This window comes from Trichomycterus rosablanca, chromosome 9 (assembly GCF_030014385.1).
Source record: "Trichomycterus rosablanca isolate fTriRos1 chromosome 9, fTriRos1.hap1, whole genome shotgun sequence".
In the NCBI taxonomy this organism is placed as follows: Eukaryota; Metazoa; Chordata; class Actinopteri; order Siluriformes; family Trichomycteridae; genus Trichomycterus; species Trichomycterus rosablanca.
The window spans coordinates 952,264-972,741 of NC_085996.1; the positions used below are offsets into that span (position 1 = coordinate 952,264).

Genomic DNA, 20,478 nt, shown 5'->3' on the forward strand with positions numbered 1-20,478 from the left:
ATGTCCGGCCTGTCGACTCGGTGTGTTTTTGTGCTGGGGGTGTTGGTAACGTTGGGGTCGGAGGGGCGCTGTGATTTTACACAGTCACATTGTGGAGCTTATTCACCCGGGGACGTCGTCATCGGGATTGTCGGGTCAATCAATTCAAAGGTGAAAGATCTGCAGAATCGGACTCGGCCAGAGGAATACACCTGCACAGAGTGAGTACACGGAGAGATTTAATGTCCTGCTTATTCAAATATAAAAATGTAATATAAATATAATAAGACTTGTTCTAATCCAGGCCTGTGTCTCTTCCAGCTTCGACCTAATACCCTTCGTGCACTCTCTAGCTGCGATTCACACCATCGAAACGATCAATAACTCCAGCTTTCTTCCCGGAATAAAACTCGGATACCTGATGTGTGACCCATGTGCGTACGGGACCAAAGCTCTAGACTGTGTGGAACACATGCTTGCTGTTAACGGGTCGTCCGCAGTCCTGTCTGACTATTCCCAGTTCAAGCCACCAGTCAAAGTGGTTTTGGGAGAAAGATACTCGGAATTGTCCATTCCTGTCGCCAGACTGCTCAGCCTGTACATGATTCCACAGGTAATACACGTACTGACCTGTCAGAACAAGGTGTAAATCTTAGACCAAACCAAAAAATTTCTGTTACATCACTGTGGGAGTTTTGGGATGTCAAATATTTTTGTGACAAAAAACAAGAAAATAAATATATATATATATATATATATATAAATATAATGCAGCATAGTTTAATATGGTGGTGTAGATCAGCGGTCCCCAACCTTTTTTGCCCCATGGACCAGTTTCATATAAGACATAATTACATGGACCAGAATAACAGAAGTACTCACGACTGATGAAAAATCAGTGGGAACCCTGAGCTTTTCTGCTGCAATGAAACGCTCCCACCTAGGGGTGATAGGAGGCAATAACACCTGAAATGTGTTGGAAATGGAAGCAGTGTTTTCATTGCTATTGTAGCAATCTCTGTAGTGGCCCGGTAATAAATGAGAACCCTTGGAAACAGCTTTGCCATGAATTCAAAACTGCAGGAATGGAAATGTTACTGTTCACAGTCAAGTAAGCTTTGCATCTCTGTGGGCCCCAGCCTGCTTAATCTGATTAATCTAACTTGAGTCGAGCTCTGTTGTGTTCACCTCATGATGTAGCTGTTTAAAATCGTTCCAACAAAAACATTCAATTTATTTTGACTCAATGGGCACAAAGTTTCACAGAAACGCTGCAAAATCTCCAAAACGCTGCCATACTCTCTCAAGTGTTATAAACAATATTTAAAGAAAGAAAACTAGAATTTACAATGACAATAACAATAACACACAAAAAATAGATTTTCTGTTCAGCAGCAAGCTGGCGGAAATTTGCACATAACCTTTTGTAAACATTGTAAAATTGCCTGAAAATTTCACATTACCCTTGTAAACATTGTCTGAAAATTGCACAGTCCCATGTATTTTAAATAACCTTATAAAGAAATATTTAAGGTTCGTACCGCGGTGGGGTAGAAGCTATTTCTGAGCCGGTTTGTCCTTGTCTTAATAGTCCCATACCGTCTGCCTGACGGTAACAAGTCAAACAGATGGTGGCCGGGGTGAGACTTGTCCATAATAATTTTGTGAGCTCTCTGAAGGCAACGAGACCTGTGTAGGTCCTCCAGGGTGGGTAGAGAGCACCCGATGATTTTCTCTGCAGACCTCACGATCCTCTGTAGTTCTTTTTTGTGTGCTGCAGTGCAGCTGGAGAACCGCACACAGAGGCCGTGAGTGAGGACGCTTTCTATGGTAGAACGGTAGAAGGACACCAGCCGTCTCTGATCAATGTTATTTCTTCTGAGTGTCCTCAGAAAGTAGAGTCTCTGCTGTGCCTTCTTCATCAGTTCTGTGATGTTCATGCCCCAGGTTAGGTCCTTCTCGATATTAATGCCCAAGAAGCGAAAGTATGTGACCCTTTCCACACAGACCCCATTGATGGTTATGGGTTGAATGACATTCCTCACCTTCCTAAAATCAATAACCAGCTCTTTTGTCTTTGCCGTATTCAGATGCAAATTATAGTCCTTACACCACAACGACAACTGCTCCACTTCGTCCCGGTAGGCAGTCTCATCGTCTCCTGAGATAAGCCCTACAATGGTGGTGTCGTCTGCAAATTTGATGATGGTATTGCTGGTGTGCACAGTGGTGCAGTCGTATGTATACAGGGTGTAGAGCAGGGGACTCGGCACACAGCCCTGAGGAGAGCCTGTGCTGAGGCTGATGGATGTAGAGGTGTGAGGTCCCACTCTAACACAAGGTGTGATAAGGCAAACCCAGGGACAAACACCATATTAAAGTCCATAGTTTTGGAATGGGATGTCTAACAAGTTTGTCAAACAGAAAGTTATGAACTAAAATCTAACTTTACATGTGTAATGCATATATTGCAGACAGCTCCACCCCGTGTGCAGAATTAGATTCAATTATTTCAGTTTTCTTGACGTATTTGTTTTTCCACAATTCACAGATAAGCTGTACGTCCACTGCACCAGCGCTGAGCGACAAGTTACGTTATCCGTCCTTCCTTCGCGTTGTTCCGAGTGATATTTACCAAACCAAGGCACTGGTGGAGTTAATTAAGCGCTTCGAGTGGGACTGGGTCGGGGTGGTGACTCTAGACGATGACTACGGCCGAGCCGTCCTCGAGATGTTTCTGCAGGATGCAAAAGAAAAAACAGTGTGTGCACGTTTCCAAGAGGTGCTACCGAACTACCTCGGTTTCATAAACATCACGCAGAGCATCAAGCAAGCGGCTGATACAATTCAGAACAGGTCAGATGTCAACGTCGTGCTGCTCATTCTGAGACCAGAACTGGTGGAGATGCTCTTCAAAGAGATGATCAGAAGGAAAATTACTCGGACCTGGATCGCCAGCGACGCCTGGTCTACCACACGTTTCCTAATGAAGATGAAGGATATAAACAAAGTGGGGGACATATTTGGGTTTACTTTCGTCACTGGGAACATCCCGGGGTTTGAGGACTACCTGAGAAACTTAAGACCGAGCCCAGGGGCGAGGAATGATTTTATCAGGGAGTACAAGCACATGAGGTTCAACTGCACCCAGGGTCAGAAATCTGAGCACACATCACCCTCAGCCTGCAATGTCACGGACCCCCAGGAGGCCAATGATGATTATCTGGTTGATACCGTGGATATGACAGAAGCTTACAGTCAGAGAGTTGCGGTGTACGCCATCATTCAAGCCATCAGGGAACTTCTTAACTGCAGCGACACTTCCTGCTCTGGAGACGCAGACTTCCTTCCTTGGAAGGTAAATGTTGTTTATTTATGTTGGTAAAAACTTAAATTCAGCCCCTTTCTGGGGCAGTTAACTGCACCACCAAGCAAACTGTATTAAAACAGAGCCTAATGCTGTTCACTCTCTCTAGTTCTTATAACACTTCCAGGGTAAAACCTCCACTACCAAAACCAAGTCCACTGAAAAGTGTGGTTTACGCTTAACATTTTCTTATTAGGTGCTGAGGTGGTTCAGCAGTAAAGTGCAGCAGTGCTATCGGCCCGCCGGTCGGACGTCTGCACGGACATGATTGGTTAATGTCTAAAGGGGGCAGATGGCTGGAACAGGCTGCATCAGTAAGGGCGTCTGGTGTAAAAACTCTGATGTGGTGATGCCTAAATACAGGAGCAGCCAAAAAAACAGAGCAAAGCGATGGGTAGTCTTAGAGGTTAGGGTACTTGACTTGTAGATGCCGAAAATGTAATCCGAAGGTTGCAGGTTCAAGCGCCATCACCGCCAAGCTGCCACTGTTGGGCCCCTGAGCGAGGCTCTTTACCCTTGCTGCTCAAATTGCATTCAGTGATCATTGTAAGTTGCTTTGGATAAAAGCGTCCGCCAAATGCCGTAAATGTAAGTCTTAAATGGTTTGACTTTGGTGGGGGGTTATTAGTGCTTAAGCAGAGCTTAATAATAATTAGCATTTATTAATTTGTATAAAAAATTAAAAGATTTACGAATTCTTTAAAGAAGGATAGCATATGTAATAATCTTGTAGCTAAAGGTGAATCAGGTCAGGTTTGAAGATTATGATTAAAAATGAACTTGAGGAACCTACTGTTTACTTGCACATTTGTTCGGTCGAGTAACTGAAAGTGGTCACTGAGGTGGTCTCACTGGCTGTCTGGGCACTCGACAGACTCATTTTACTAGGTCTGAGAGAGGAAAGGCCGTATGGGTTATAACCGCAACCCCCACCGTCGTGTTAAGGCCCCAGCACATGTGTCGGAAGATTATGATGAGAGAAATGTAGTCGTTGAATCGTTTCTAAATCGAGATGCAAAAAGGGAAACAGTTAACAACATCGAAGCTGTTTAACAAACTCATTATTAAAATAAAACTCAAGTACTCAAGTAACAAATGACTCTTTATTATGTTTAGCTGTTAAGCATTCTACGCCAGATGAAATTCAGCGTGGACAACCAGACACTTTCCTTTAACGACAAGGGGGAATTCGAAAGCGGATACGACCTCGTCATGTGGAAGAAGAGTGGTGACGACAGGGTGCTCGACGTGGTGGGAAGATTCCTCATCAGAAATGGGAAAGTGGAGGTCAATGAGAGCAAAATCCAGTGGTCCAACAACACGGTGAGACTGAGTTCAGTGCTTCAGACCTGTACGACATGAACTGTGTGTTAAATATGCCAGGATACAGATCATAGAAAGAAAAGGACAATTAAAAAGCAAAAATGATGAAAGTCAGAATGTAACATGATATACAAGTCACTCCTGAGTATGTACTTTTGACTTTAATTGTAGGTTCAGACCTCTTTGAGTATTTTAACTAAACCCTTTTTTTTAATCTTAGGTGCCCATCTCAAAGTGTTTAAAGACCTGTGAGCCTGGAGAATTTAAGATATTAGAACTTTCGACCTGCTGCTATGAATGTAAAAAGTGTGATGCTGGATTTAACTACGAGTTAGGTGAGTATGGATGGATGTAGAATCATTTCCTCTAAAACAGAAGGATCCGGTTCTTATGCAGATCAGCCAGCTAGAGTATTAGTGCAGTTATGCGCTCCACGACGTGAAAAATATAAATAAACCAAAAACAAACAAAAGAGAAAGCAGTGATTTATTAATTTTTATATATTTTTCACCATGCACTGCTTTATCCTGTGAGCTGGTGTGGTGTGATGGTAACCACGCTGCTGGTAGCAGTACTGCCTCAGCTCAGGGGGTTTAAATCCCGGGCAGGGTTTACAAATACAGAGGGTGCATGGTGGCTCATGAACCTGGACGTCGTGAGGTGCACCTTCAGTGCACCTTCAGTGCTGATCCCAAGCCCGGAAAAGGGTATCAATAATGTGGACAAATGATCCCAGTGAAAAACAGGTGATGGAGCATTAACAAAAGCCTCAGTCATAAGTAAGGATGGGTCGAGGGTTGTCATTTTTTGGGAAGCTCCATCAGGCAAGGATTTTAGATTTGATTAGATTAGATTAGATTAGATTCAACTTTATTATCATTACACATGTACAAGTACAAGGCAACGAAATGCAGTTTAGCATCTAACCAGAAGTGCAATAAGCAGCAAGTGCAGGATGTACAGTATCTACGATATACATTATTTACATAATACGGGCAGTGGTATGAACAATATATACAGGTGAATATATTATTGAATGTACTGTAAACATGATATATAGATGGGAGTGCTATAGACATAATATACAGATTGAAATTAAGGTGATACAGATTAAGGTGCAATGAACATAATAGACAGATGTATACAATATAGGTGGAAATTATGAACAAATGAGAAAAGGTCTGTAGCACAACCTTTACCAGGAGGAGAGATGTGGGGGGTTAACGAGGGGCAGAGTTCAGTTATGCCTAGTTCACACTACACGATTGTTGCCCTGATTTTCGCTCGGCGGCTGGTCAGCGCTTGATTTTCCGGGTCGGGAGCAACTCAGCGTTCACTCGGCGATCAAAACTCGGCTCTCAGTCGCTAAGTGTGAACTATCCAACAACTCGACCCGACCGGCTCGCCGACTGGATTGAGTTTTCTAGCACGTCAGATATCTGATCTCAGATGGGCAACTGGGAATGAGTGACATGTCGAACAGCCAATAAGAACGCAAGATACAGCGTGAAGGGAAACGCAGGAGAGGAGTGTAAACACTGGGACAGGGGCTTAATTAATATAGTTTATATCAGAATACACCGACACACACACGTTTTACAGTATTTCTGATTTGATCGTCCTCTACAAAACATAATACCCACGCTGCATTGCAAAATTATTAATTAATCTCCAACTTACAAGCCATATACTGTTCGTGTGGCCAAATCCACTCAGATTCATTCATTTTTTCTCTTTGACTTTACGCTCACACCAGCACACAAACCCTTTGATCGCTCGCTACTTGTTGACGTGCATTTTTGGACGTGGTATCATTAAACCCCTCGTCACTTCTCACGTGTGTTTTTGTTAAAAAAAAAAAAAAAAAAAAAAAAAAAAAGGGAGACCAGAGAATCTCGCCTGCGATTCCAGTTGGTGATGGATCGTGTAGTGTGAAATATACACCGACTAAAAGACTCCCGAGTGCAAGAGATTCAGTCGTGTAGTGTGAACTGTACAGCGACCTGACGACTTGGAAAGTCGTGTAGTGTGAACTTGCCATAAGGAGACAGCTGTGGGGGGGAAAGCTGTTCCTCAATCTGCTGGTCTTGGTCTGGAGGCTTCTAAAGCATCTGCCAGTCTGTGTGCAGGATGGGAGGAGTCCTTAAGAATGCTGCGAGCTCGACGCAGACAGCGTTTCCACTGTACTTTAGTATCTACAGTCTGTCACATTTGTTCAGTCATTCAGAAAACCATGAACGATCTCTGTGGATAAAAGGTAAGATTAAAAAACCATGTTGAAAAACCAGTACCTGTCTGTGCACTCTCACAAGCTCAAATACAAATAGGAGGGTTGCGTCAGGAGGGCATCCAGATTTGCTGTAGAGAGCCCTATATAAGCGATCAGCTGAAAGAAAAAAAATGAAAAGGAGGTTAACAAATCATCAATCAACATTTTTCACTTTCTCAACTTTACTGGATTTGAATTTGTAATAAATTAAAACCAGAGTCTTTGTTCCTTTATAAGTATCCCTGTTGGAAATGTCAAAATACGTCCTCTGCTCTGTACAGAACCTGTTTTTTATCAGTCATTCGGTCCTTGACATGTACATTCCTGTCATTTTGCACTTTTACATCAATTGTTTGTCTTTGGTCATTTAATTAAGAACACTCGTCTGGTCTGTACCTTCACTGACGTTCTCCTAATGCAGCTTTTCCACCTTTTTTCTCCTCACAGATCAAGCAAAGTGTCAAAAGTGTCCAGAGGGATCTTATTCTCTATCAGGTTCTGTAGCATGTACAAAATGGGAGATTCAGTTTTTGGAGTGGTCCTCAGCGTACTCCATTGTGGTGTTGATTGGAACAGTGATAGGAATCCTGCTGCTGGTATCATCGCTGATCTATTTCGTTCTACACAAGAACAATTCCATAATCGAGGACAACATCATCTTGTCTTGTATTATGATGTTTGGCCTGATGGTGAGTTTCGGAGGTCTGATTCTCTTTTTAGGCTGGCCCAGCGACCACCACTGCAGGGCCCAGCAGGTCATGTATGGTCTGGGCTTCACCCTCTGTGTGTCGTGCATTCTCACGAAAGCTTTCGTGTCGTTCTTAGCCATCATGTCCATCAGCCCTGAGAGGCAGCGCTTCTTCAGTAAGTTTAACAAACGCTTGTTAAACTTACTGAAGAAGCGCTGCCTCTCAGGGCTGATGGACATGATGGCTAAGAACGACACGTCGTCGCTCGTCGTATATCATCGTCGCTCTACTGACTGGTGCTCAAGTTCTTGTTTGTCTCTTCTGGTTCATATTCGGTTCTCCGAAGGTTGAAGAGAAGGAGTTATCTGAGTCAGTGATCAAATACCGTCAGTGCACTCAGGGCTCTCTGGTCGGCTTCGGAGCGATGCATGTCTACATTGCGGTTCTAGCCGTGTCGTGCTTCTTCTTAGCCTTCAAAGGAAGAGTGGACGATACTGAGCCGATAGTCTTCAGCATGCTCTTTCATTTGTTCGTCTGGCTTTGTTCAATTCCACTCTTCATCACCCAAACGGATCAGCGCACCCTCATCCAGGTCTCTGCCATGATGGTCTCCAACTATGGAGTCATCGTCTGCCACGTCCTCCCGAAGTGGCATAAAATAATCTCGAAAAAGATCGATGACGCGAAGCCAAAACCCGAACATGACATGAGCGAAACATCTGAGGACTCAGGGCTTAGTCCTGAAGAAGAGTTACCTTCACCCAGCGCATCATCACAAACCCAACTTTGGTCTGAAGACTTCAATGACCGAATGGGGTAAAAGGCTGCAAGAAGCAGGAATCAGCTCACAAAATGACTTTTAATTACTTCTGATCAGTTTTGGTAATCAAACTGGCGGTACTTGCTCTACAAGTTCATTCACTACACAGAATGTCATCTGGAGGAATTTTATTCAGGCTGTTTCAAAAACGGCCTAAAACAGTGCCAAATCCTGCAGAAAAGATAAAGCGCCAACATTTAATGAAAAAACTAAATGACAGAAGTGTAGAAAGCTAATCCCTGTTTCAGTGTTAAGGTTAGGAAAAGATTTTAGGATTTTTTCATTAAAGAAAAATAAAAGCCAGAATGTTTGTAGTTTTTACTAAGATGGTTATAACAAAATTTATTCATTTTCCTAACCGCTTATCCAATCAGGGTCGCAGGGAGTGCTGGAGCCTATCCCAGCTCTTCAATGGGCACAAGGCACACAGTAACACCCTGGATGGGACTCAGTCCATCACAGGGCACACACACATTCACCTACAGGGCAATTCAGTGTCTACAATGAACCTGACTGCATGTTTTTGGACTGATGAAGTATATTTTACATGAAATGCTGAATGGTGAGAATGGTATGAGTGTATTTGTATTTTTTACTGTTTTATTAAAACATTTTACTACATTTTACACTGTATGTTTCTTCTGTATGCTTTGAGAACTGGAGAAAAGCTGTAAATGTTTAACAATATTCAATATTCAAGTGTTTATATAAATTTGTTAATGAGCCATTTTTACTGGCACACTGGGATAAAAGGCTGATGAAGCACTGAGGTGGTTCATGTTGGGGTCACAAACATTAAGACCTTAAAATCAGATCACTGGCCAAAATGTTATGACGTGTAACATCTATAATCTCAAACAAATTATCTTTACAGGTTGTACACAGATTGTATAAACGTATCTCAGGGGCTCAAAAAAGAGCGAAACAACTTTAAACCTTCCAGCTCAATCGCATTAAGAGCGCCGAGCTCAAGCTGCTCTGCAGGTAAACAGAATATAAATAAACCCGACGCTCACATAACGACTCTTACAAGAACAACATTTCAGTCTGTGTTTCATCTTCAGACTCGTTCAAACAAATACAGTAAATTCAGAAAGTATTCAGACCCCTTGATGTTTGCAGGCTCTGTGATGTGAATTTGATTTCGCAAGAATATAATTTATCATTTTTTACTGTTTTAAGTGAAAATGTTTTGAGTTTTCCAAGATGTAATTTAAAATAAAAAACCCTGTAATCTCTCCCAAAGACTACACCCAAATTCGGGTGTGCAAAGCTTGTTGAGACATATCCAAGTGCACCTTCAGCTGTAATTGCTACCAAAGGGCTTCTACAAAGTATTGGGTCTGAATACTTTTGTGAATAAGAGACTTCGGTTTTCATTTTGTTAGCTTTTTTTTAATTCTCCAAACACCAAACAGCAAGTTTGCGAACATTATTTTCTGAATTAATTGTACATATCGTCGCTGTCTGTTGAAAAACACGTATCTCCAAAAACCCAACTTTTCAGGAAAAGGAAAAAACTTTTTCCTCTAACAGTAACGGTGCTAACAAACCACAGATACGCAATTTAAATACAATATGGTTAATTTACCACTGCGCATGACTTATCTAAGGAGAGATTTTTAGTCTGAAAGTGAACTAGTTAGTTTTTGGTAAGTTAGCTGGCTAGTCAATATGCAAGCTAATCTTCAAGTAAATATGTAATAAGAATCACTCATATGAATGCGAGCTCACACACGATTGTGACAAATAAAAGCGTATTTTAGAGACCAAAGTGCTCATTTTAAAAAGAAGCAGAAGTTTCATTCTTACCTTGAAGGCTTGAACTACTCGGCCGCAGCAAACAAGTTCCAAATCTTTCAACTCAACTCAAACGGAGCTTTATTGGCATGACAAAATATGAGCATTCGTATCGCCAAAGCTTAGTTACATATTTAGAAAATATAACCACAAAATAAAGCAAAAATTAAAAAAAAGAAAACAAATAAAAACAGTACGGGGGGGGAGGAGATACACGGTTTTGATGGACATGTCTAGCAGCCAATGGAAATACTCATTACAGAGATTGAATGATTTTTCATCTTTTTATTGGTCATTTTGATATTCGCTGCTAAGGACAGACAGAGATTTATACCCATGTAAAAAAGTGAAAACTGCTTGAAAACCTGTTTTTCATCAGACAGTGATGATATGCTATATAGTGGAAGCCAAAAGACCAGTAGTGAAAATGCTTTTATTTTTATTAGTGGTTTTTTACTGAATTGAAATTTAGTTTAACAATTAAATAAAAAAGAAAATTTTTTAATTATCCGTGAATTTCAACTAAAAAGCCAGTTTTTGTGTATGAAAGATGAGATTTCCTTCAGTCTGATCCTTTATATTGACGCTGATGATCAGAGGACCTTCACAATCCTCAGTCCTACTAATCGTGTGGATCGGTTTGTTGGGTTTGGCTGATTTGTATAGCTGTGTTTCATCTGCATAACAGTGGAAATTCTTAATAGATACTAATAATAGATAATAATCCAGGTATGCCTTCTGTATCAGGTACTAAATAACCATGATGATTTTTATTTAATCAGGAATAATCGCAGAGGCACCTGACTTCTGTGAAGAGATTAAACAGAGCTCTTACGTGGGCACCTTATTCCCGTATAGTGACCATCTGCGAGAAGCGAGGATCACCAATCCTGCTTTATCCTCTTAGTCACTTGACTAGTTGAAGAAGGCATGGCACAGATGAGAATCTTCTGGTTATACTGATTTGTTTTTGAAGGAAAGACTTTGCAGAGAATAATAAGGAGCCAAGACAGGAGTCGTAGGATGAAACTTAGAGAATCTCAGAAGATTACTCTGGAATATTTGTGATAAGTAAGATTTGCTTTAACTCAAGCTATTTTAAACAGCTAAAAAAAATCCTTTTCATTTGGTTCATAAAAAATGGGATGCTCACCTTCAAAAGGTCAGCTCTGTACTGGAGTTTACAACCACAGTCAGAAAGATCTGCAGCTTGAAAGCAACAGTGACGTCTTGTCTAACAGGACAGAAGTACAGAGCCGGACCGAGACAGGTGAAGTTCTCACTGGACCAGCGGTTTCAGAAGAAGAAAGCAGTGCTGCACCACTCCAGGGTAAAATATCTGCACCCAGTGACGTGTTACGTGAAACAACTACAACTGTTGATGAAAGTGTTGATGTACCAGAGACAAACTCACAGGAGGAATTACTGACCGAGGAAACTACAGACATGAGCGATGAAAACGGCAGCAAAACAACCAGGACGAAAAAGAGGCAGAGAAAAAGTGTCGGTTTTCTTAAAACAGCAGCAATTGATCAACAAACAGCTTACAAGCACCTGAAACCCAATTCCCCAAAATACGAGTCCCTGCTAGGACTCTTGGACAAGGCAACCCAAACCCAGCTGTCTATACAACCTTTGGTGGATTTACTTGTATTACAGTATGAAGAGATCATCCAGACCTTAGAGGAAATGACGACTCAGGGGGAACAACTGCTGGACCTTCGCAAACACATGGAGGACTGTCCGACGGCACAAGAGGATCGACAGATAGACCCAGACATCCAAGATGATGATGCCCCTCCAGACCTTCCGCAGATGCTCCAACACTTTATTGACAAAATGAGGCAAGTTGGAGATTCACTGAAAGGACTTGGTGACGCCGCCATAGAGGAAGCAGCTGAATATTTTGGCTCAGTCTCACAACTGCTGGGGGAAAAACTGGTGGCCAAGAGAACAGCCGAGGAACGTTTAAATCAAGTGTTGGCTAGTGTGGAAGCTGCCAGCTTAAGGAAGTCCAGTCCAGAAGACTCCTCTCTGCACAGCGAGGACAGCGGCATCGGTGCAGACAACGACTGCCAGATCGGTTCAGCACGAGTTCGTGTCCATCGCAAAAGCTCTGGGTTCGGAGCCAAACCTGGTTCTTCTAATGGGCGTCCTAAGAATCCTGAAGATTCACCTGATCAGCTTAGAGAAGTTAAAGGGGATAAAAATGATGAAGATTTTGCTGATGATGATCGTGCTGACAACACGCCTGATGTGAAAGAGGAAGTACAAGATGAAGTGGAAATTAATAGTCATTTGGAAGCCAAAAAGATGTCGATTCAGTCTCAGGAAGAGCTCAAAACTCAGCTTCAGGTCAGCCTACAAAATAACTGGCCAGACAGTATTACTGTTGATCGGACTTTCTATCAAAAAGATAGAAACATCAGACGACCCCAAACTGCAAATAACCCCCCCGTACCTTGTCCAGGTAAACCTAGGTATCCTGGTTTGAGAGGCACATGGCGGTCACAGTCTGCTGATTGTTTATACAGTAAAATAGAGTACATGGTGCAAAGGCAGGACAGACGTCAGAGCATCAAAAAAAACAAGACGGCACAAAGTCCACAATATGGAAACAGGGTAACAGTTAAACCTAACCTAGTTCCTCGTTTGCCTCCTGTATTTGTACCTGAACCACCTGGGAAAAATGCTGTCAAACGACTTATCTGCACCTTCAGCCAGGGGGTACAGGACACGTCCAACCACAAGCCCAGCAACAGGCCTGCAAGATTTAGAAGCAGAAGGTCTTTCCTGCCTGCATTAACTAACTACAGGGCAAGTGTTTCCACCACTGACCACAACAGTTATCCTCCTGAAAAGGAGTTATCGGTAAAGCCTGAGGAACTGGACACTGACAGTCTTCCACCTCCTCCACCCGAGGTACTAATGGACAGCTCCTTTAACAGCAATGATGATTGCAATCCAAGACAGGATCGTGGTAGAATTCAGGGACTACGAGCGTCACTACAAACGGTACCTTTGCTTCCCAGCCAGGACAATAATTCAGAGGGATCTCTGACTGCCACATTTGCTGATGTGGTTAAAGACCATCAGGAAAGTGACCTTCAGTTCCTGGGTGGTTCAGATAAACAGGAAGCTGACAGACTTCTCCAGCATTCCCATAAATTCAGCCCAGGAGATCAGAGTAGTTACACTACTCCACCGGCCTCCAGGGCCCGAATTCCACCCTCAAGTTACTCTGTACGCCACAAAGATCCAAGTCTACCCACTTTATCTTCATCCTGTCCTGTTCAGTGGGAAGCTTTCACAGCTCCACCATCTTCCTGTGTCCAAAGATGGACCAGGAGAAGCAGTGAGGATGAAAATGGGTTTTTGTTGAACTCTACTTCATCATCATTTGGTAGCGCTCAGACCCAGCTGAAGACTCAGTCGACCTCCCAGGCTCTGACACCTTCCTGTAGGTCCACACTACCACGACCGTGGGGAGAGGTATCCAGAGCGAGACTGCAGAGTTCCTGCTCTGGCCAGACCTTTACAGGAAGCTGTTTTTCAGCCTACAGACCAGCTTCTAACAAGCAGCGACCGTCTTTATCCAGTGTCTCAGAACCACACAATGAAGGCAGTGATGAGAATACGTCAGCCAATGAGAGGTAAACGTGTCCCAACACATAAAACACCATGGGTGTGTTCGAAAAGCTAGTGTGCTGTCTACATAGGCAGCATTTTACGTCATCCTGTGCGCGCTCCCGAGAAGGAGGCTGTTCGAAATCCTAGATGACTTAAAATCCTCACTTCTGAGGCATCTTCATATTTTAATGTTATTTTGGCTCAAGAACGAGTGAGCATCCGACGCTGCCTTAGTGATCAAGGCAACAGCGTTCATTGCGGGTCGGCTCTCACAGAAAAATAAACATTGCTGACGGGTCGTTGAAACGAATGGAGTTATTTTTAAACGTAAATAAAATATTACTGATTTTTAACTTGTATAAACTTGTACCGAGTGTTTTTATTTGCAAGTTCGAGCTTGTCAGGAAATTTAACCGTTATCGGTACATGAAGGGAAATGTTATTGACGTTAGCGTGCTGTGCTACCTCAGTTTATTGGTTTTAATGGCGAGATGCTAAATGCTAAACGCGAAATGCTAAACCCGATGTTATCGCTATCTAAGTAGCGCGTTCGAATAACCTGCCTTTTAAGTCACTAACTTATTAGAATCCTCTCTACTAAGTCAGCTGCCTATGTAGACAGTAAGACAGCAAGGCAGCTCACTAGGTTTTCGAACACACCCTATGTAAACGATGTGCTATAACTTCCTTTAACGTAACAGGACGTGCTGCAGGATTGAAAAATGTTCTAATCAGTCAGATAAGCATCGTGGTGAGGAATGTGTGTTCTGTTTTTGTGGTGAATCTTCATGCCATCATGATGATCTGCAATCACTATAAAGGATCTTTATGTTAAAATGTGTGTCAACCCATCTGCAATACACTATACGGACAAAAGTATGTGGACACCCCTTCCCAATTATATTTAGGGTCCATCCAACTACAGGCCTTGATCAGGGGCAGTTGTGGGGCTTGAACTGGCAACCTGATTACTAACCCAGTACCTAAACTACTGAACTCCCACCACCCTATATACTATTGAGTCCCGGTGTAGCCATACCAATCACTCTAAGTGTGGTTTAATGTGTGTGGTGTGGAAGAACTCCAGTTGAATGCACATCCTGTCCCAAACCACACTCAACACCTTTTTTAGAATTTGGAATACTGACACACTTCATGACCCTGTTGAAAGCCCTCACATACCCCTTTTCCACCAAAAAAAACATGGTTCTTGAAACGGTTCTGTTCAGGTTTCTCTGAACCTTGGTGTTCTGTAAAGAACCGACGTGCGTTTCCACCAGTTTTTGAGAACCAAGCAGCGTCATCAACAGTGGGCGTTACTTAACGAAAGTTATGAGCAGTAATATCATGTTGGAGCATGTAGATTATGTGCGAGCGTTTGTGCTGTCGTTACAGATGTTCGTTTTGCTCGATCAGATTTGCTCAGCGCTCGAGCGATAAAACATAATTAAAGTTCCACAACACGAACATCCATCTGTGTGAAATAAACATCAAATCTACTCTAAAATAAAACATGTATCTGTGTTTAGCTGGATTTATACGTGTGGTGGTTATGCAGCTCGGGGAGCTGAAAAAGCTTCACGCTTTATTTTTCACGTTAAGCGTTTTTCGTTCTGTCCGGGTCACTTTTATTACGTAATATCACACAATTCACCTTTTTAAAGGCGCTTTAAAAATATCAGCGGCAAACTGGCTCAAAATGTAATCAGGTGAAGTTTAAAAGATAAAAATGCAGCATTAAGCTCCATACGAGACACCAGCTGATGCCATTGTTGCTATGCTGTACAACATGACACGCCCACAGGTTACGTCACGGTTCGGGCTGAAAAACCCAGTATTCTGTGGTGCCAGATCGGCCCGCTAGTTCACTGTCTGGAACCTCTTTTTTCTGGTGGAAACACGCAGAACCGGTTCAAAGTCAAGTTCGGGAACCGGAACGGGCTCCGTGCCGCGTCGGTGGAAAAGGGGTATCAGAGGAGTGAAGAAGGGCCCTTGGTTTTGTACCGAGAGGTTCAACAAACTTTTGTCCATATAGTGTGTGACAGTGAGGTAAATTAGCGGTAGACGTGTAAGAATTTGAAGTGAAACGAGTCTCTGCCCTTTTTTAGTTGATTATTAATAAAGACACGGCGCTCCGGGTGAGAAGATTCGTGAGTGTTTATGTAAGAACCAAGACGCTTCCAAATTAGCTGCTGAACCGTCCTGAACTCATGACCAGGATGCAGCGTGGAGCTGCAACACTAGCACATTCACCTAGTCTGATTAGGAGGATTAAGATGAGTGCAGTTTAATCCCCCTAGATTAAGATTTACCTGATCATGACTGAACAACAGCTTAGACGCCTGCCCTGCTGCCTTACATACAATTCTCCTGCGTTCTCAAACCCACAGCTGAATAAAATAATAATAATAATAATCCTTTAAATGAGTTTTGCTATTAGCTTCACTGCATTTCAAAATCTTGGCCTCAGCAGATACTTCAGAGCCCAAATAATGCAGCGTGGTGTCCCACAAGGTTCTATTCTAGGGTTCTTATTGTTCTTCTGAAACATGTAATATGTAACTATACCAGCAAATGTCAGTCATTCTAAACTAAACAATTTATTCAGACCGAGCAGCTCATCAAATTTGGGATAAATAAAAATAAATAAAATAAATTTTAAAATGATTTTGGATTGTTTACTTATTCTGTCGTAATTATTTTGGCTGCTTTGGTTTATAAGGGGTCAACACAGTGTCTGTTTGTGGTCTGTATGAAGATTGGCACATTTTTATGCTGACACAACCCTCCTGTTTCTGTCGGGGCATGGGACCAGCACTTACAGGGCGGCATGGTGGGTAGCACTGTCGCCTCACAGCAAGAAGGTCCTGAGTTCAATCCTCAGGTGGGGCGATCCGGGTCCTTTTTGTGTGGAGTTTGCATGTTCTCCCCGTGTCCGTGTGGGTTTCCTCCGGGTGCTCCGGTTTCCTCCCACAGTCCAAAGACATGCAAGTGAGGTAAATTGGAGACACTAAATTGTCCATGACTGCGTTCGATAGAACCTTGTGAACTGATGAATCTTGTGTAATGAGTAACTACCGTTCCCGTCATGAATGTAACCAAAGTGTAAAACATGACGTTAAAATCCTAATAAACAAACAAACAAACCAGCACTTACAAGTGCACCTCCTAGTGGCTAGGCTGTTTTGGCCATCCGAACCCTGGATCCCCAGACCTCAGCAGTAGTGGACAAGTGTACCACTGCACCACATGAGAGCCTCCTTGTTCTGCCATAACACAATCACTGATTTAATGCTAGACGTTAATGCTTGTTTTGTAAAACTAAAAACTTCACTTAAGGACTCAGCCGTAACCCTCAAAGCTACTTTCATAATTCTGATATAAACTTTTCTCTTAAATCTCATCTGTTCGGTGTGTAAAGCTTATAATAAAATAATCAGTAAATATTAGTAAGTTTGTAATGATTCACCTCTGCTGGATCTGATCACAATGGTTGCTCTTTTAACTTTGCTCTTTTCTAGAAGGGACTTGGAGCAGGACGTCCCGGTGAGCTGTGCCGTGTTTGCGGCGCAGAAGGTCGAACCCGAGATTAAAGATGAAAGATTATCAGGATTAATTCCTGAAAATAAGAGACACTTTGTTGTCACCTGATTATGTGTTTATAATCATGTAATTATTTGTGTTTGGATGCTAAGTCTGTTAGCCTTTTTATGTTAATGTTGATGTTTTTAGCCACTCAGATGGCGCAGCGGTAAAGTACACTAGCGCACCAGAGTTGGGGTTTGGAATACATCGTATCGAATCTCAGCTCTGCCTTCCGACTGGGCTGGGCGGCTGCATGAACAACGATTGGCTGTTGTTCAGGGTTCGGGGTAAAAAGTCGGATTATAGGTCCTCATAACTGGTGCAACTGCGGCCCCTGCTGGCTGACTGATGGCGCCTGCACAGGGCTGAGGAATAATGCTGATGGGGGTGTGGCCCTCCGTACACAGTGCCCGTCAAGTGTATGAACTCGACTCGTGCAGGTGAAAAATGCAGTCTGTACTGACTGTACGTGCCGGAGGGGTGTAGGTCAGTTGAGAGGCGTCCTCAGTCAGCGGTGAGGGGTCGAAAATTGGGGGAGAATTGGGGGGAAATGTGGGGAAAATATAAGATTTAAAAAAGATGTTTTTTAATGTTTTTATGTTAATTAAATGTAATACGAGTCAATTATTACGAAATACTTGCTGCTATTTAATCCAAGACTATAAAAATTCCTTGTTTCTGATTGGCTGACAGGTGTATTAAGTAATAATAGGACATAGTAAATAGTTCAAACGTGGCCAGAGCTTAAATTTACATTTATATTAGGGCTGTCACACGATTAAAATTTTTAATTGAGATTAATCGCGATTAAAGAACAAAATTAATCGCGATTAATCTCGATTAAAATTTTTAATCGTGTGACAGCCCTAATATATATATGTATTCATCTCAATTAATCGCAAACTAATAATTAAGCAAAATTTGAACAGTTATGCACATTGTTATTGCAAGAACGTGTTTACCAATAAAACATTCATAAAATATGATAAAAATTATTAAATCTAAATTCATTGTAGAAAGCACATTATCTGACAAAAGTGAGGATCTTTTCCTGTTCATGACCCTGACACTGAAAACAGGTGCACCAATCATAATGTTTTGATCTAATATAAGGCATCAATAAAGCATCAACACACGTATTTCATAGATCTATTAAGAAAACCCTTTAATACTGTGTTTGTGCAGAAAGAATACTGGGAAATACTGTTCTAAATTACCATTTAAACACCTATAAATACCTGAAACAGTCAAGTTAGCAAACATTATCTGTAAGTAATTGACTGTAGCTATGTAAAAATTGTGTTAATTAAAAGAGTCCATGTAAACGCTTAGTCCATATAAATATCAGATACGAATGTGTTTTTAGAAAACTACAAACATCACAAATATAAATAATGTTTATAACCATGTGATAGAATAACCTGAATGAAATGTAGAGATGAAACATCACACAGAGTTTCGCTTCTTACCGTAGTGGGAGGAGGCGGGGCTACACGGTTTTGATGGACAGCTCTAGCAGCCAATGGAGATACTCGTTACAGAGATTGCGTGGTTTCATTCATCTTTTCATCAACACATAAAAAAAAGTGAAAACCGATAAAAGTAGTTTATCATCGGACAGTTCATGCGCTTTACCTCCTAATTCATCTAAAATACAGTTAATTACCACAGAGACACACATGTATGTGGCACAAACAGCCAAATAAAAATAGTTAGATTACAAATTTTAATCTCCATAAATTTTTTTAATCGCGATTAAAATTTTAACGCGATTAACGACAGCCCTAATTTATATTATTAGATATTTTACTGAAAATAAAAATAAATAATGTCACTGATGTTTGTCAGTTTTCTTTAAAAATAAATGTTTAATAAAACATAAAGTAATGTTTTGTCTTTGTTTTTAATTACAAATTGTATGATGAGTGATTTATATTAAAATAGAGAATTATTTAAATTATTTAAAAATGCTGAAATGGGAAACTTTAATGAAATTAATGAAAATATTAGTTACGAATTGGTCCACATGCTTCTGAGTGCTGGGAGGAGGCAGGAAACAAAAATATGAACCCAAACTGAGGATTGAACCCAGGTAACAATCAACAAGTAAGCAGGAGGGAACCATGGCCTGGTGTTGACCTATTACTGGCCACAGAGTGTACTGTTGGTGGTCTGCATTGTTTTTTAATCACATACAGTCAAATCAGACGGTCACAATGTTCTTCAGAACCGTTTTAGATATAGTCCTTCTTTCCCAGGAGGACAAGAAACCCCAACAAGCTCCTTTACCTCACCAGGATCTTCAGCAGGGGGCAACAGCAGAGTAGCTGAATCAGGTGGCATCGTAGTAATGATGCTGACTATGAGGAACATGGATCAATATTGTAAAGTGGCATTTTTCTTAAAATGCCAAGCTGTGAGTGTAGTGGTTCTTTTTGTATGCTCTTAGTTCCACCTAGTGGGGAATAAAAATGGCTGCACTGAGAAAAATTAAACTAATGCAAAAAAATAATCAGAAGTTGTGCATGAAATCCTTTTTTCCTCATGGGATCATAGATTCAAAGTGAGCATCTCAGTGTAGCAATCCTCTTAAACCCAAGATTAAAGTTTTTCAGAATTTTTATTTTAATTTTTAATAATGTTTCCCACTTTTCCCCCCAATTTTTCTCCCCTAATCTAGTCGTGTCCAGTTACCCTGATTGCTCCTCTATACTGATTCAACTTTTCACCACTGACGGAGGACGCCTCTCAACTGACATACGTCAGTACAGACTGCATTTTTCACCTGCACGAGTCGAGTTCATACACTTGACGGGCACTGTGTACGGAGGGCCACACCCCCATCAGCGTTATTCCTCAGCCCTGTGCAGGCGCCATCAGTCAGCCAGCAGGGGCCGCAGTTGCACCAGTTATGATCCTATGATCCGACTTTTTACCCTCTAACCCTGAACAACAGCCAATCGTTGTTCATGCAGAGCTGAGATTCAATACGATGTATTCGAAACCCCAACTCTGG

General features: G+C 41.8%; 1 protein-coding gene across 1 annotated transcript; it reads left to right on the forward strand.

Moving 5' to 3' along the window:
- Positions 1-8,447, forward strand: LOC134320226 (G-protein coupled receptor family C group 6 member A-like). The gene is made up of 7 exons (XM_063001554.1): positions 1-200; positions 301-592; positions 2,531-3,337; positions 4,463-4,669; positions 4,890-5,004; positions 7,386-7,817; positions 7,897-8,447. The coding sequence occupies exons 1-7, from the start codon at positions 1-3 to the stop codon at positions 8,445-8,447; spliced, it is 2,604 nt and encodes an 867-aa protein (XP_062857624.1).
- Positions 8,448-20,478: the final 12,031 nt, after the last annotated feature.

What these genes read in the sequence shown, in the direction of transcription:
- LOC134320226 (XM_063001554.1), top strand. Translation starts at nt 1, where the DNA reads ATGTCCGGCCTGTCGACTCGGTGTGTTTTTGTGCTGGGGGTGTTGGTA. An exon ending in GCCTGTACATGATTCCACAG is followed by an intron (nt 593 to 2,530) that starts GTAATACACGTA and finishes CACAATTCACAG; the next exon opens with ATAAGCTGTACGTCCACTGC. An exon ending in CTTCAGTAAGTTTAACAAAC is followed by an intron (nt 7,818 to 7,896) that starts GCTTGTTAAACT and finishes GTCGTCGCTCGT; the next exon opens with CGTATATCATCGTCGCTCTA.